The 15,903-nt window shown below is 58.8% G+C and overlaps 2 protein-coding genes across 2 annotated transcripts; one reads left to right on the top strand and one right to left on the bottom strand.

Moving 5' to 3' along the window:
* The first annotated feature begins 235 nt into the window (after positions 1-235).
* LOC134156900 (protein phosphatase 1 regulatory subunit 37-like) lies at positions 236-8,827 on the top strand. Its single transcript, XM_062605318.1, has 4 exons — positions 236-313; positions 4,330-5,050; positions 7,974-8,062; positions 8,143-8,827. Exons 1-3 carry the CDS (start codon positions 236-238, stop codon positions 8,054-8,056), a joined length of 882 nt encoding a protein of 293 aa, XP_062461302.1. The 3' UTR covers positions 8,057-8,062; positions 8,143-8,827.
* A 2,627-nt stretch (positions 8,828-11,454) lies between these two features.
* On the bottom strand, positions 11,455-15,251 carry NKPD1 (NTPase KAP family P-loop domain containing 1). Its single transcript, XM_062605310.1, has 3 exons — positions 15,137-15,251; positions 14,473-14,604; positions 11,455-13,082 (listed from the first exon to the last, which is right to left on the bottom strand). Exons 1-3 carry the CDS (start codon positions 15,249-15,251, stop codon positions 11,455-11,457), a joined length of 1,875 nt encoding a protein of 624 aa, XP_062461294.1.
* Between the last annotated feature and the right edge of the window lie 652 nt (positions 15,252-15,903).

The following is a 15,903-nucleotide window of genomic DNA, read 5'->3' as shown; positions in this document are numbered from 1 at the left end:
ACCCCATTCCTGCTCCCTCAGCTCCGTGTCCCTGTAGGACCTGACTCCATGCTCCCATCCCATTGAGCTCAGTGGGTCCCAGACCCCATCCCTGCTCCCTCAGCTCCGTGTCCCTGTAGGACCTGACTCCATGCTCCCATCCCATTGAGCTCAGTGGGTCCCAGACCCCATTCCTGCTCCCTCAGCTCCGTGTCCCTGTAGGACCTGACTCCATGCTCCCATCCCACTCAGACCGATGGCCCTGTCCCTGGCCCTCAAGGTCAACCACTCCCTGCTGCGCCTCGACCTGGACCGCGAGCCCAAGAAGGAGGCGGTCCCATTGAGGTGCCGGGTCCCAGTCCCAGATCCCATCCCTGCTCCCATGGGAATGGCGGGGTGGGACCTGCCTCGGAGGCACCCATCCCATTGAGCTCAGTGGGTCCCAGATCCTGGTCTGAGCCTGCCGGCATGGCAGTGGGGTGCTGAGCGCTTCCCATGGAGCGTTGGGATGCTGAGTGCTTCCCATGGAGCGTTGGGATGCTGAGTGCTTCCCGAAGAGCATTGGGATGCTGAGTGCTTCCCATAGAGCATTGGGATGCTGAGTGCTTCCCGGAGAGCATTGGGATGCTGAGTGCTTCCCATGGAGCATTGGGATGCTGAGCGCTTCCCATGGAGCTTTGGGATGCTGAGTGCTTCCCATAGAGCATTGGGATGCTGAGTGCTTCCCGAAGAGCATTGGGATGCTGAGTGCTTCCCGTAGAGCGTTGGGATGCTGAGTGCTTCCCGAAGAGCGTTGGGATGCTGAGCGCTTCCCATAGAGCATTGGGATGCTGAGTGCTTCCCATGGAGCATTGGGATGCTGAGTGCTTCCCATAGAGCATTGGGATGCTGAGTGCTTCCCATAGAGCATTGGGATGCTGAGTGCTTCCCGGAGAGCATTGGGATGCTGAGTGCTTCCCATAGAGCATTGGGATGCTGAGTGCTTCCCGGAGAGCATTGGGATGCTGAGTGCTTCCCATGGAGCATTGGGATGCTGAGTGCTTCCCATGGAGCATTGGGATGCTGAGCGCTTCCCATGGAGCATTGGGATGCTGAGTGCTTCCCATTGAGCATTGGGATGCTGAGTGCTTCCCATAGAGCATTGGGATGCTGAGTGCTTCCCATAGAGCATTGGGATGCTGAGTGCTTCCCATAGAGCATTGGGATGCTGAGTGCTTCCCATAGAGCATTGGGATGCTTCTCCCATAGAGCATTGGGATGCTGAGTGCTTCCCATAGAGCATTGGGATGCTGAGTGCTTCCCATAGAGCATTGGGATGCTGAGTGCTTCCCATAGAGCATTGGGATGCTGAGTGCTTCCCATAGAGCATTGGGATGCTGAGTGCTTCCCATTGAGCATTGGGATGCTGAGTGCTTCCCATAGAGCATTGGGATGCTGAGTGCTTCCCATGGAGCATTGGGATGCTGAGTGCTTCCCATGGAGCATTGGGATGCTGAGTGCTTCCCATAGAGCATTGGGATGCTGAGTGCTTCCCATAGAGCATTGGGATGCTGAGTGCTTCCCATGGGAGAGCATTGGGATGCTGAGCGCTTCCCATGGAGCATTGGGATGCTGAGCGCTTCCCATAGAGCATTGGGATGCTGAGTGCTTCCCATAGAGGATTGGGATGCTGAGTGCTTCCTATGGAGCATTGGGATGCTGAGTGCTTCCATAGAGCATTGGGATGCTGAGTGCTTCCCGGAGAGCATTGGGATGCTGAGTGCTTCCCATAGAGCATTGGGATGCTGAGTGCTTCCCATGGAGCATTGGGATGCTGAGTGCTTCCCATAGAGCATTGGGATGCTGAGTGCTTCCCATGGAGCATTGGGATGCTGAGTGCTTCCCATAGAGCATTGGGATGCTGAGTGCTTCCCATAGAGCATTGGGATGCTGAGTGCTTCCCATGGAGCATTGGGATGCTGAGTGCTTCCCATAGAGCATTGGGATGCTGAGTGCTTCCCATGGAGCATTGGGATGCTGAGTGCTTCCCATAGAGCATTGGGATGCTGAGTGCTTCCCATGGAGAGCATTGGGATGCTGAGTGCTTCCCATGGAGCATTGGGATGCTGAGTGCTTCCCATGGAGCATTGGGATGCTGAGTGCTTCCCGAGGAGCATTGGGATGCTGAGTGCTTCCCATAGAGCATTGGGATGCTGAGTGCTTCCCATGGAGCATTGGGATGCTGAGTGCTTCCCGGAGAGCATTGGGATGCTGAGTGCTTCCCATAGAGCATTGGGATGCTGAGTGCTTCCCATAGAGCATTGGGATGCTGAGTGCTTCCCATGGAGCATTGGGATGCTGAGTGCTTCCCATGAGCATTGGGATGCTGAGTGCTTCCCATGGAGCATTGGGATGCTGAGTGCTTCCCATGAGCATTGGGATGCTGAGTGCTTCCCATGGAGCATTGGGATGCTGAGCGCTTCCCATAGAGCATTGGGATGCTGAGTGCTTCCCATGGAGCATTGGGATGCTGAGTGCTTCCCATGGAGCATTGGGATGCTGAGTGCTTCCCATAGAGCATTGGGATGCTGAGTGCTTCCCAAAGAGCATTGGGATGCTGAGTGCTTCCCAAAGAGCATGGGAGCATTCCATAGAGCATTGGGATGCTGAGTGCTTCCCATGGAGCATTGGGATGCTGAGCGCTTCCATAGAGCATTGGGATGCTGAGTGCTTCCCATAGAGCATTGGGATGCTGAGCGCTTCCCATAGAGCATTGGGATGCTGAGCGCTTCCCATAGAGCATTGGGATGCTGAGTGCTTCCCATGGAGCATTGGGATGCTGAGTGCTTCCCATGGAGCATTGGGATGCTGAGTGCTTCCTGGAGAGCATTGGGATGCTGAGTGCTTCCCATAGAGCATTGGGATGCTGAGTGCTTCCCATAGAGCATTGGGATGCTGAGTGCTTCCCATGGAGCATTGGGATGCTGAGCGCTTCCCATGGAGCATTGGGATGCTGAGCGCTTCCCATGGAGCATTGGGATGCTGAGTGCTTCCCGAAGAGCATTGGGATGCTGAGTGCTTCCCATAGAGCATTGGGATGCTGAGTGCTTCCCGAAGAGCATTGGGATGCTGAGCGCTTCCCATGGAGCATTGGGATGCTGAGCGCTTCCCATAGAGCATTGGGATGCTGAGTGCTTCCCATAGAGCGTTGGGATGCTGAGTGCTTCCCATAGAGCATTGGGATGCTGAGTGCTTCCCATGGAGCATTGGGATGCTGAGTGCTTCCCATGGAGCATTGGGATGCTGAGTGCTTCCCAGAGAGCATTGGGATGCTGAGTGCTTCCCATGGAGCATTGGGATGCTGAGTGCTTCCCATAGAGCATTGGGATGCTGAGTGCTTCCCATAGAGCATTGGGATGCTGAGTGCTTCCCATGGAGCATTGGGATGCTGAGCGCTTCCCATAGAGCATTGGGATGCTGAGTGCTTCCCATGGAGCATTGGGATGCTGAGTGCTTCCCATGGAGCATTGGGATGCTGAGCGCTTCCCAGAGAGCATTGGGATGCTGAGTGCTTCCCATAGAGCATTGGGATGCTGAGTGCTTCCCATAGAGCATTGGGATGCTGAGTGCTTCCCATGGAGCATTGGGATGCTGAGTGCTTCCATAGAGCATTGGGATGCTGAGCGCTTCCCAGAGAGCATTGGGATGCTGAGTGCTTCCCATAGAGCATTGGGATGCTGAGTGCTTCCCATGGAGCATTGGGATGCTGAGTGCTTCCCATGGAGCATTGGGATGCTGAGTGCTTCCCATAGAGCATTGGGATGCTGAGTGCTTCCCATGGAGCATTGGGATGCTGAGTGCTTCCCAGAGAGCATTGGGATGCTGAGTGCTTCCTGGAGAGCATTGGGATGCTGAGTGCTTCCCATGGAGCATTGGGATGCTGAGTGCTTCCATAGAGCATTGGGATGCTGAGTGCTTCCCGGAGAGCATTGGGATGCTGAGTGCTTCCCAAAGAGCATTGGGATGCTGAGTGCTTCCCGAAGAGCATTGGGATGCTGAGTGCTTCCCGAAGAGCATTGGGATGCTGAACACTTCCTGACCCGCCTCATGTTTGGGTGTCCCTGGTCCATCCTTGCTCCCAGCCAGGACCCTTCTGGGATGCGCTGAGCATCCCTTGGGCTGGGAATCCCATGATCCCGGTGCTGATTCCTTTGGGAAGAAGCTCTTGAGGAGCTTGTTTCTTGGACTTCCGAGTTCCGTGGGGAAGCCCCAGTGCCGCCGTTTGGGGTGGAGGAGGATCCGTTGCGTTCCTGGCTGGAAAAGGACCGCGGATCCCGATATTCCCGGTGATTCCCACTCGTTCCCTTGCAGGTGAAGAGCTTCATTGAGACGCAGAAGGCTCTGCTGGGAGAGATCCAGAACGGCTGCAAGCACAACTTCATCCTGGCCAAGGAGAAGGAGGAGCAGGAGCAGAAGCTGCAGCAATCGGCTTCCATGGCCGAGATCGCCCCGGCCGAGGCTCTGGAAGCGGCTCCCGCCGAGCCCATCCCGGATGGAAGCCCCGGATCCGCGCGGGATGAGGGGCAGGAAGCTGAGAACGGGGACACGGAGCCGGCGGAAGGGGATGAGGAGCAGGGCAATGACCGGGATGAGGGGACGGACTCGGACACGGCCACGGATGAGGATGAGGATGAGGCCGCTGCTCCCTCGGGAAGGAAGGAGCTCCCTGACTCCTCCGGCGGTGTCCTCGTGTCGCCAGCCCCGAGCATCCCTAGGGATGCTCCCTCCGGCCCCGGGAACGCCGTGGATCCCGCTCCGTGCCGGGGAGCCGAGAGGAGGATTTCAGTGTCGAGCCCCGGCCGGGGCCACAAGGTCTTTGTGGTGACGCGGGTGGAGCCGGGCCCGGAGCGGGATGAGGACGCTGATCCCAGCGGGAATACCGAGCTCCAGCCCTGCTCCAATGGAGCCGGAGCCGAGGCTCCCGCCGGAGCCGAGGCGCTTCCCAACGGGCTGAAGGTGGATTTTGCACGGGCGCTTCCGGAGGCGGCCTCGGAAAACGATGGGAAACTGGGAAGTTGGGGAGCAGAGCACGGTAAGAGCTCCGGAATCCACGGGGAACCCCATTCCCCAGCGCGATGCCGGAGGCCGGGATGAGCACGGAGCCGTTCCCTTGCTCCTTTCCCAATGGGATATCCCCGGGGCAGTCATTCCTGGGCAGGTTTTCCCAAGGGAATTCCGAGGCTGGGGTGAGTGGGGAGGTGCCCTTTGAAGTGGTTCCTAATGCTCCGCACTGGATGCGGTGAATCCTTTGGGAAGCTCGCGGAGCCTTGCTTAGTGCTCGGGATAACGGGCAGCATTCCCTGGAGCACATTGGATGGGAGAAGGGCTGGGATGCAGGGCTGGGAATGCAGGGCTGGGAATGTGGGGCTGAGAATGGGGGACTGGGAATGCAGGGCTGGGAATGCAGGGCTGGGAATGGGGGACTGGGAATGGGGGACTGGGAATGCAGGGCTGGGAATGGGGGACTGGGAATGCGGGGCTGGGAATGGGGGGCTGGGAATGGGGGACTGGGAATGCGTGGCTGGGAATGCGGGGCTGGGAATGCGGGGCTGTGAATGTGGGGCTGGGAATGCGGGGCTGGGAATGGGCTGGGAATGCAGGGCTGGGAATGGGGGGCTGGGAATGCAGGGCTGGGAATGCAGGGCTGGGAATGCAGTGCTGGGAATGCAGGGCTGGGACAGGGCTGGGAATGTGGGGCTGGGAATGGGGGACTGGGAATGCTGGGAATGCGGGGCTGGGAATGGGGGACTGGGAATGGGGGACTGGGAATGCAGGGCTGGGAATGGGGGACTGGGAATGCAGGGCTGGGAATGCGGGGCTGGGAATGGGGGGGACTGGGAATGTGGGGACTGGGAATGCGGGGCTGGGAATGGGGCACTGGGAATGGGGGCTGGGAATGGGGGACTGGGAATGGGGGCTGGGAATGCGGGGCTGGGAATGGGGGGCTGGGAATGGGGGACTGGGAATGGGGGACTGGGAATGCGGGGCTGGGAATGCGGGGCTGGAAATGGGGGACTGGGAATGCGGGGCTGGGAATGTGGGGCTGGGAATGCGGGGCTGGGAATGGGGGGCTGGGAATGCGGGGCAGGTAATACGAGCCAGCGACTGGGGGATTGGGAATGGGGGACTGGGAATGGGGGACTGGGAATGGGGGACTGGGAATGCGGGGCTGGGAATGGGGGACTGGGAATGCGGGGCTGGGAATGCGGGGCTGGGAATGGGGGGCTGGGAATGGGGGACTGGGAATGCGGGGCTGGGAATGGGGGACTGGGAATGCGGGGCTGGGAATGGGGGACTGGGAATGCGGGGCTGGGAATGCGGGGCTGGGAATGCGGGGCTGGGAATGCGGGGCTGGGAATGTGGGGCTGGGAATGGGGGACTGGGAATGCGGGGCTGGGAATGCGGGGCTAGGAATGGGGGACTGGGAATGGGGGACTGGGAATGGGGGACTGGGAATGCAGGGCTGGGAATGGGGGACTGGGAATGGGGCGCTGGGAATGGGGGACTGGGAATGTGGGATTGGGAATGTGGGATTGGGAATGTGGGATTGGGAATGGGGGATTGGGAATGTCAGGTTGGGAATGTTAGATTGGGAATGTTGGGTTAGGAATGTCAGATTGGGAATGTTCATTAGGTTGGTAATGCAGGACTGGGAATGTTGGGTTGGGAGCGTCAGGTTGGGAATGTCAGATTGGAAATGTGGGATTGGAGATGTCAGATTGGGAATGTTCATTGGGTTGGTAATGCAGGACTGGGGATGTTGGGTTGGGAATGTTGGATTGGGGATGCTGGATTGGAAATGTGGGATTGGGAGGGTTGGGAATGTCAGGTTGGGAATGCAGGACTGTGAATGTTGGGAATGTGGGATTGGGAATGTTGGGTTGGGAATGCAGGACTGGGAATGTTGGGAACGTGGGATTGGGAATGTCGGGTTGGGAATGCAGGACTGTGAATGTGGGATTGGGAATGTCAGGTTGGGAATGCAGGAATGTGGGTTGGGAATGCTGGATGCTGGATGTGGGAATGTGGGATTGGGAATGTCGGGTTGGGAATGCAGGACTGTGAATGTTGGGAACGTGGGATTGGGAATGTCGGGTTGGGAATGCAGGACTGTGAATGTTGGGAATGTCGGGATTGGGAATGTCGGGTTGGGAATGCTGGAGTGGGAATGTGGGATTGGGAATGTCGGGTTGGGAATGTCGGGTTGGGACTGCAGGACTGTGAATGTTGGGAACGTGGGATTGGGAATGCCGGGTTGGGAATGTCGGGTTGGGAATGCAGGACTGTGAACGTTGGGAATGTCGGGATTGGGAATGCTGGAGTGGGAATGTGGGATTGGGAATGTCGGGTTGGGAATGTCGGGTTGGGAATGCAGGACTGTGAACGTTGGGAATTTCGGGATTGGGAATGCCGGGTTGGGAATGTCGGGTTGGGAATGCAGGACTGTGAACGTTGGGAATGTCGGGATTGGGAATGTCGGGTTGGGAATGCAGGACTGTGAATGTGGGATTGGGAATGTCAGGTTGGGAATGCAGGACTGTGAACATTGGGAATGTCGGGTTGGGAATGCTGGAGTGGGAATGTGGGATTGGGAATGTCGGGTTGGGAATGTCGGGTTGGGAATGCAGGACTGTGAACATTGGGAATGTCGGGTTGGGAATGCTGGAGTGGGAATGTGGGATTGGGAATGTCGGGTTGGGAATGTCGGGTTGGGAATGTCGGGTTGGGAATGCAGGACTGTGAATGTGGGATTGGGAATGTCAGGTTGGGAATGCAGGACTGTGAACATTGGGAATGTCGGGTTGGGAATGCTGGAGTGGGAATGTGGGATTGGGAATGCCGGGTTGGGAATGTCGGGTTGGGAATGCTGGACTGTGAACATTGGGAATGCCGGGATTGGGAATGTCGGGTTGGGAATGCTGGAGTGGGACGAACCCGGTGCCGGTTGCTTCCAGAGTTGAGCTGCTCCAAGAACGCGCAGGAGCTGGAGGAGCTGCTCCTCGAGGCCAGCCAGGACACGGGGCAGGAGCTGCCCTGAGCACCCGTGAGTGAATCCCATGGGATGGGGACGGCCCGGGGCCGGGGCTCCCCTCGGCCCCACGGCTGCGCTCCTCTCTCGTGCAGGTCCGTGGGACGGAGCCTCCGCGATGGTTTTCTCCTCTTCCCCATGGAGCATCCAAGGCTGGGCTCCAGGACCAAGGGGTTCTTCCAAACCAAACTCCTGTTGCCCCAGCCCATTCCCAGCCCTCGGCCTCTTCCCCGCGTTCCCGAGCGGAAAGGCAGGACGGCAAAGAGGGAAAAGCCCCCGGATGGGTTCATCCCCATGGACACTACAAGGCACCTTCGCCTCCCCTTTTCCCCTCTTTCTCTATGGAGGAGATTCCCACACTACAGGGACCGAGGTGGCGGAATTCCCGCAGGATTCCCGGGCCAGGCCGTGGCATTCCCAGCCACTCTGCTTATTTATTTGGAATTCCTTCTTTTCCTTTCGTTTTCGGGCTCTATTTATCATCAGCTGCACCGTTCCTACCTGGGGATGCTCTTAGAATCCAGCAACTCCTTCCATCTCAATTCCTGCCTTTGGGAATACCGGGAAAACAACCCCTACACCCCCCCCCCCCCCCCCCCTCGCAGCCAAAGTGGGGAACCCCTCTTTTTGAGTGGGAATCAGGATCCAAAGCGGGGCTGCTTCCAGGTTGGGATTCCCAGCGTTGGGAATGCCGTTCCCAAGGGCCGGGCTGGATTTCTCAGGGAGGGGGACGAGGACTCGGCGCTTTGTCTTTCTTAAGTGCAATAAATCTATCAGGGAGCCGGGGGGTGGCTTTTTGGGGGGGGGGGGGGGATTGGTGGCAATGGGGGGGCTCTATGGGGTGGGGGGGGGGGGGCATTCGGTGGCATCTCTTTGTTAACACTGGTTTCTATTAAAGGAGCTGCATTCGGCTGTGGGGGCCCCCGGGCTATGGGGGGGGATGGATGGGAATGGGACCCCCCCCATAACACAGCCCCCCCCTGCACCCCACTATTGGTGCCCCCCCAGTATTGGTACCCTCACTATTGACCCCCCCCCATTATTGGTACCCCCCCCCTGCAGCCATTATTGGCCCCCACTATTGAACCCCCCCATTATTGGTACCCCCCCTGCAGCCATTATTGGCCCCCACTATTGACACCCCCCCCCCCATTATTGGTACCCCCCCTGTGGCCATTATTGGCCCCCACTATTGCCCCCCCATTATTGGTACCCCCCCTGCAGCCATTATTGGCCCCCACTATTGACACCCCCCCCCCCCATTATTGGTATCCCCCCCTGTGGCCATTATTGGCCCCCACTATTGACCCCCCCCCCATTATTGGTCCCCCCCCCGCGGCCATTATTGACCCCCCCATTATTGGCAGCCTCCATTATTGCCCCCCTGCACCCCGTTATTGGTACCCCACATTAGTGGTACCCCCCCAATTATTGCCCACTCAATTATTGCCCCCCCCCATATTGGTACCCCCCATTATTGATCCCCCCCCCCCCGCACCCCCTTATTGGTACCCCCATTATTGGTACCCCCTATTATTGGTCCCCCCCGCACACCCTTATTGGTACCCCCATTATTGGTACCCCCCATTATTGGTGTCCCCCTGCACCCCATTATTTGTACCCCCCATTATTGGTCCCCCCCCTGCACCCCATTATTGGTACCCCCCATTATTGGTGTCCCCCTGCACCCCATTATTGGTACCCCCCATTATTGGTCCCCCCCCGCACCCCATTATTGGTAACCCCCATTATTGGTTCCCCCCTCTCACCCCATTATTGGTACCCCCCATTATTGGTCCCCCCCCCCCGCATTATTGGTACCCCCCATTATTGGTCGTCCCCCCGCACCCCATTATTGGTACCCCCCATTATTGGTCCCCCCCCCCGCACCACATTATTGGTAACCCCCATTATTGGTCCCCCCCCCGCACCCCATTATTGGTAACCCCCATTATTGGTACCCCCCCCCGCACCCCATTATTGGTAACCCCCATTATTGGTACCCCCCCCCCGCACCCCATTATTGGTACCCCCCATTATTGGTCCCCCCGCACCCCATTATTGGTACCCCCCATTATTGGTACCCCCATTATTGGTCCCCCCCCCGCACCCCATTATTGGTACCCCCCATTATTGCCCACTCAGTTATTGCCCCCCTGCACCCCGGTATTGGTACCCCCATTATTGGTACCCCCACTGCAGTCATTATGAGCCCCCATTATCCCCTCTCCATTATTGGCAGCCCCCATTATTGGTCCCCCCCATTATTGGTACCCCCCCCTGCACCCATTCCTGGTACCCCCATTATTGGTATGCTCCCCGCACCCCATTATTGATACCCCTCCCCACCCCTCATTATTGGTACCCCCATTATTTGTACCCCCATATTGCCCACTCAGTTATAGCCCCCCCGCACCCCGGTATTGGTACCCCCATTATTGCTACCCACCTCTGCACCCATTCTTGGTGGCCCCCATTATTGGCCACCCTCATTATTGGTACCCCCATTATTGCCCCCCCTGCACCCCATTATTGGCACCCCCCTGCACCCTGCTGTTGGTACCCCCCATTGTTGCCCACTCAATTATTGCCCCCCCAACACCCCAGTATTGGTACGCCCCATTATTGCTCCCCCCCTCTGCACCCATTATTGGCCCCCATTATTGACCCCCCCTCATTAGTGGCCCCCCTGCAGCTTGTTATGGGTACCCCCATTATTGCCCCCCCCCCCATTATTGGTACCTGCATTATTGGTGTGCACCCTATTACTGGCACTCCCATTGTTGCACACACCCCCCATTATTGGTACCCCCATTATTGATACCCCCCCATTATTGGTACCCCCATTATTGATACCCCCCCAATATCGGTACCCCCCCATTATTGGCACCCCTATTATTGATACCCACCCCATTATTGGTACCCCCATTATTGGCACCCCCCTGGCACCCCATTATTGGTACCCCCATTATTGATACCCCCCCATTATTGGTACCCCCCCATTATTGGTACCCCCATTATTGATACCCCCCCATTATCGGTACCCCCCTCATTATTGGTACCCCCAGTACTGGTACCCCCAGTATTGATACCCCTCATTATTGGTACCTGCATTATTGATACCCCCCCATTATTGGTACCCCCATTATTGATACCCCCCCCATTATTGGTACCCCCCCCCTCAAACCAGGCATCATCCGAAGCACAGAGCAGGAGGTTGAGCTGGTTTATTATGGGCTGACCCCCCCCATTACATTGTCACCCCCCCCATATCCCTCCCCTTAAGGGACCCGCTCCCCCAGTTCCACCCCATGGTGGCCTCCTCGTGGGGCTGGGACCTCGTGGTCCCCCTCCCTGCCCCCCAGAGCATCCTCCGTGGGTACCGATGGAGGCCTTGGATCCCGGCATCACTCGGGATGCGGGCACTGGATGCTGCTGCTCCCCCGCGGCGCCGCCTGGAGCCGATGGAGCCCCCGCAGGAGCCCCATCTTGTGCCGGATGGAGTGGTCCAGGTTGACGGTGACGGCGAGCAGGACGCGCGCCTCGCGGGCCGTGAAGGGGAAGTCTCGCTGCAGGAAGCTTTGGAAGAGCTCGGGATCCCCGTCCAGGCTGAGCGCGTTGTGCAGCGCCTGCCGCAGCGCTCCCAGCTCGCCCTCGTGCTCCTCGAAGATGCTCCAGAGGGAGCGGGCGCCGAGCCCCGGCACCGCGGGGCCTTGCCAGGCGTCCTCGGCGCACTGCAGCGCCCAGCTCAAGCGGCACGGCCACCCGTCGGCCAACACCACCCAAGCGGCCGCCGCTCGCGGGGCCACGGCGCCGGCGCCGCGGTGCAGGAGCAGGCGCAGGGTGATGGGGATGGTGTTGACGACGCGGCGCACGTGGGTGCCGCAGCTGGGCAGGTAGCGAGCCAAGGGGTCGGCGTCGTCGCGGAGGCAGTGGAACGCTTCGTGGATGCAGCGCACGGCGTCGGCGTCGGTGTCGGTGTCACCGCGATCCGCGGCCGTGCCGTGGCCCTTGGCGCGGCGCCGCTCCACGTTGCGGGTGATGATGCGGTACAAGAGGTCCTCCCGCGTCTGGATGGCGGCGTCCAGGAAGTGGAGGCGGGAGCGGGCGCCCATCTCCGGGATGGAGAAGGGCAGCGAGACAGTGCGGTTGAGGTAGAGGTACCCGTTGTCTGCCAGCCCCTTCATGCAGCCCGTCTGCTCCAGGCAGGGCACGATGACGCTGGGGTCCACGGCCAGGATGAAGATGAAGGGCGCGTTGGCGTCCGACAGCAGCGTGTTGACGGCGTTGAGCACGCCGGCCACCTTCTCCGGGTAGCAGAGCTCCAGGCTGGTGATCTCCAGCACCACGCGGAGCCGGCGCCGCTCGAAGACCTCCATGAAGGCCAAGAAGTCGACGAGCGCCTGCACCTCGGCTCGCACCTTGCTCATGAAACCCAGCTGCGAGGAGAAGCGCTCGCTGTTGGTCAAGCGCTCGATCTTCTGCTTCTCGCTCACCAGCAGGTTCTTGACGATGGAGACGGCGCCCAACACCAACCCGGAGCCCGAGAGCGACGCGATGCCGCTGCCCAGCACCTTCAGCACCGGGCTCTCCTTGACGCCCGGCACCAGCAGCGCCACCAGCAGCACGGCCACGCCGGCGCCCAGCGCCGCCAGCATGCCCCACAGCTTGAGGCACGTGCCCCGCTTGAGCACCCATTCCCGCTGGCTGAAGCCCGAGGCGAAGCGCGGCCGCGAGCCCAGCACGTGGAAGACGCTGAGGGGCAGGGCCCCGAAGTGGCTGCGGATGCTGTGGCACAGCGCGGTCACCAGCCCGGCCCAGAGGCGGTCGCAGCCGGCGAACTGCCAGGCGCTGAAGCGGATGAAGATGAAGGCGAGGGCGCGGCGCCGCAGGTGACCCTCGGTGATGACGGCGCGGTAGAAGCTCAGGTACCAAAGGGCCTGGAGAAGCCCCCAGCCCTTGGGGCTGCGAGGGCGCTGCCGGCCACGGAGCTCCTCGGAGGCTTCCAGCTCGGCCATCTCCTGGCGCATGAAACCTGCGGGGACGGGATGGGATGGGATGGGATCGGGTGGATGGGATGGGATGGGATGGGAGGGGAGGGGAGGGGATGGATGGGATGGGATCGGGTGGATGGGATGGGATGGAGGAGATGGGATGGGATGGAAGGGGATGGGGAGAGTGGAGAGGAGAGGAGAGGAGAGGAGAGGAGAGGAGAGGAGAGGAGAGGAGAGGAGAGGAGAGGAGAGGAGAGGAGAGGAGAGGAGAGGGAAGAGAAGAGAAGAGAAGAGAAGAGAAGAGAAGAGAAGAGAAGAGAAGAGAAGAGAAGAGAAGAGAAGAGAAGATAAGAGAAGAGAAGAGAAGAGAAGAGAAGAAGAGAGAAGAGAAGAGAAGAGAAGAGAAGAGAAGAGAAGAGAAGAGAAGAGAAGAGAAGAGAAGAGAGAAGAGAGGAAGAGAAGAGAAGAGAAGAGAAGAGAAGAGAAGAGAAGAGAAGAGAAGAGAAGAGAAGAGAAGAGAAGAGAAGAGAAGAGAAGAGAGAAGAGAGGAAGAGAGGAAGAGAAGAGAGAAGAGAAGAGGAGAAGAGAAAAGGAAGGGATGGGGTGAGATGGGATGGCATTGGATAGGGTTGGATGAGATCAGAACACGTGAGATGATGGGATGGGATGGATGGAATGAGATGAGATGAGATGAGATGATACGGGATGAGATGAGATGATATGGGATGAGATGAGATGAGATGAGATGAGATGAGATGAGATGAGATGAGATGAGATGAGATGAGATGATATGGGATGAGATGAGATGAGATGAGATATATATGGGATGGGATGAGATGAGACGGGACAGGACAGGATGGGATGGCATTAAGTGTGGTTGGATAAGATCAAGATAGGTGAGATGGGATGAGATGACATGGGGAGGGGTGGAATAGGGTAGGATGGGTTGAGCCAGGATGCCATTGGATGGAATGGGGTAGGATGGGTTGAGCCAGGATGCCATTGGATGGAATGGGGTGGGATAAGGTCAGGATGGATGAGACAGTGGGATGGGACAGGATGGAATAAGGATGGGATGGGATTGAATGTAATGGGGATGGCATGGGACGGGATCAAGATGGGGTAGGATTTGATGGATGGGATGAGACAAGAAGGGATGGAGTGGGATGGGATGGGAGGGATTGGAATAGGTGAGATGATGATGAGATGGGGTGGGATGGGGATTGGAATAGGTGAGATGATGGGATGGGATGGGGATTGGAATAGGTGAGATGATGATGGGATGGGGTGGGATGGGGATTGGAATAGGTGAGATGATGATGGGATGGGGTGGGATGGGGTCAGATGGGTTCAGATGGGATAGAAGAGGACCGGGACGCAGGAGCCGATGGGATGGGGATGGGATGGGGGGGACGCTGGTCCCGCACCCACCGGTGACCTTGTCGAGCAGCGAGAAGAGGCGATGGGTGCAGGGGGCGAAGACCCCGACGGTGACCGGGGTGCCCGTGTGGCAAAGGGTGCGGGAGAGGCAGCGGCAATAGAGGTCATCCTCCGAGAGCGGCTCTGCAGGGGGAATGGGATGGATGGGATGGGATGGATGGGATGGGATGGGGTGGGATAGGATGGGATGGGATGGGATGGGATGGATGGGATGGGATGGATGGGATGGGATGGATGGGATGGATGGGATGGATGGGATGGATGGGATGGGATGGATGGGATGGATGGATGGGATGGATGGGATGGGATGGATGGGATGGATGGGATGCATGGGATGGATGGGATGGAATGGATGGGGTGGGATGGGATGGGATGGATGGGATGGGATGGGATGGATGGGATGGGATGGATGGGATGGGATGGATGGGATGGGATGGGATGGGTTGGGATGGATGGGGGATGGGATGGGATGGATGGAGATGGGATGGATGGATGGGATGGGATGGATGGATGGATGGATGGGATGGATGGATGGATGGATGGATGGGATGGGATGGGATGGGATGGGATGGATGGGATGGGATGGATGGGATGGGATGGGATGCGGTGACCAGACAGGCCAGGAGAGCCCATTCCCTCTTCCCATCCCCAGTACCTTTGTGCTCCTGGGGCTCCAGCTCAGCGTGGGGGCTGCCCCCCGCCGCGGTCAGGCAGGGCAGGTTCTCACAGCACCCGCCCCACGGCGAGCAGGGACCCTGTGGGGACGCCATGGGGGGAACAGGGGGACACCAAGGGGACATGGAGACAGGGGGATATGGGCCTATGGAACACTGGGATAGGGAACATGGGGATGTGTGGGCACCGGGACAGCGCATCCTGGGGACACTGGTGTGGGGGGGGCCCCCAACCCATCACTCCTGCACAAGCCATCTCCAGGACCTCTTCCTGCCCCATCCCATATCCCACACCCCACACCCCATATCCCATACCCCATACCCCATACCCCATACACACCCCATCCCCACAGACCCCATATCCCATATATCCCATATCCCATACCCCATTCCCCACACACCCCATACACCCCACAGACCCCATATCCCATACCCCATATCCCATATCCTACACCCTGTACACCCCATACCCCATACACCCCATACACCCCACACCCCCCATACCCCATACCCCCCATACCCCATACACCCCATACACCCCACACCCCATACACCTCATACACCCCATACCCCATACCCTATACCCCATACACCCCACACCCCATATCCCCCATACCCCATACACCCCATACCCCCCACACCCCATACCCCCCATACCCCATACACCCCATACCCCACATCCTATACCCCACACCCCACACCCCATACACCTCATACACCCCATACACCCCATACCCCCCACACCCCA

This window comes from Pezoporus occidentalis, unplaced genomic scaffold (genome assembly GCF_034315485.1).
Source record: "Pezoporus occidentalis ecotype Australia unplaced genomic scaffold, CSIRO_AGI_Poc_V1 ctg1198, whole genome shotgun sequence".
In the NCBI taxonomy this organism is placed as follows: domain Eukaryota; kingdom Metazoa; phylum Chordata; class Aves; order Psittaciformes; family Psittacidae; genus Pezoporus; species Pezoporus occidentalis.
The sequence above is the reverse complement of the archived record's forward strand: the minus strand, read 5'-3'. Positions and strand labels throughout refer to the sequence as shown.

What these genes read in the sequence shown, in the direction of transcription:
- LOC134156900 (XM_062605318.1), top strand. Translation starts at nt 236, where the DNA reads ATGGCCCTGTCCCTGGCCCTCAAGGTCAACCACTCCCTGCTGCGCCTC. An exon ending in GCGAGCCCAAGAAGGAGGCG is followed by an intron (nt 314 to 4,329) that starts GTCCCATTGAGG and finishes GTTCCCTTGCAG; the next exon opens with GTGAAGAGCTTCATTGAGAC. An exon ending in AAGTTGGGGAGCAGAGCACG is followed by an intron (nt 5,051 to 7,973) that starts GTAAGAGCTCCG and finishes GGTTGCTTCCAG; the next exon opens with AGTTGAGCTGCTCCAAGAAC.
- NKPD1 (XM_062605310.1), bottom strand. Translation starts at nt 15,251, where the DNA reads ATGGCGTCCCCACAGGGTCCCTGCTCGCCGTGGGGCGGGTGCTGTGAG. An exon ending in GGAGCCCCAGGAGCACAAAG is followed by an intron (nt 14,605 to 15,136) that starts GTACTGGGGATG and finishes TTCCCCCTGCAG; the next exon opens with AGCCGCTCTCGGAGGATGAC. An exon ending in GCTGCTCGACAAGGTCACCG is followed by an intron (nt 13,083 to 14,472) that starts GTGGGTGCGGGA and finishes CCGTCCCCGCAG; the next exon opens with GTTTCATGCGCCAGGAGATG.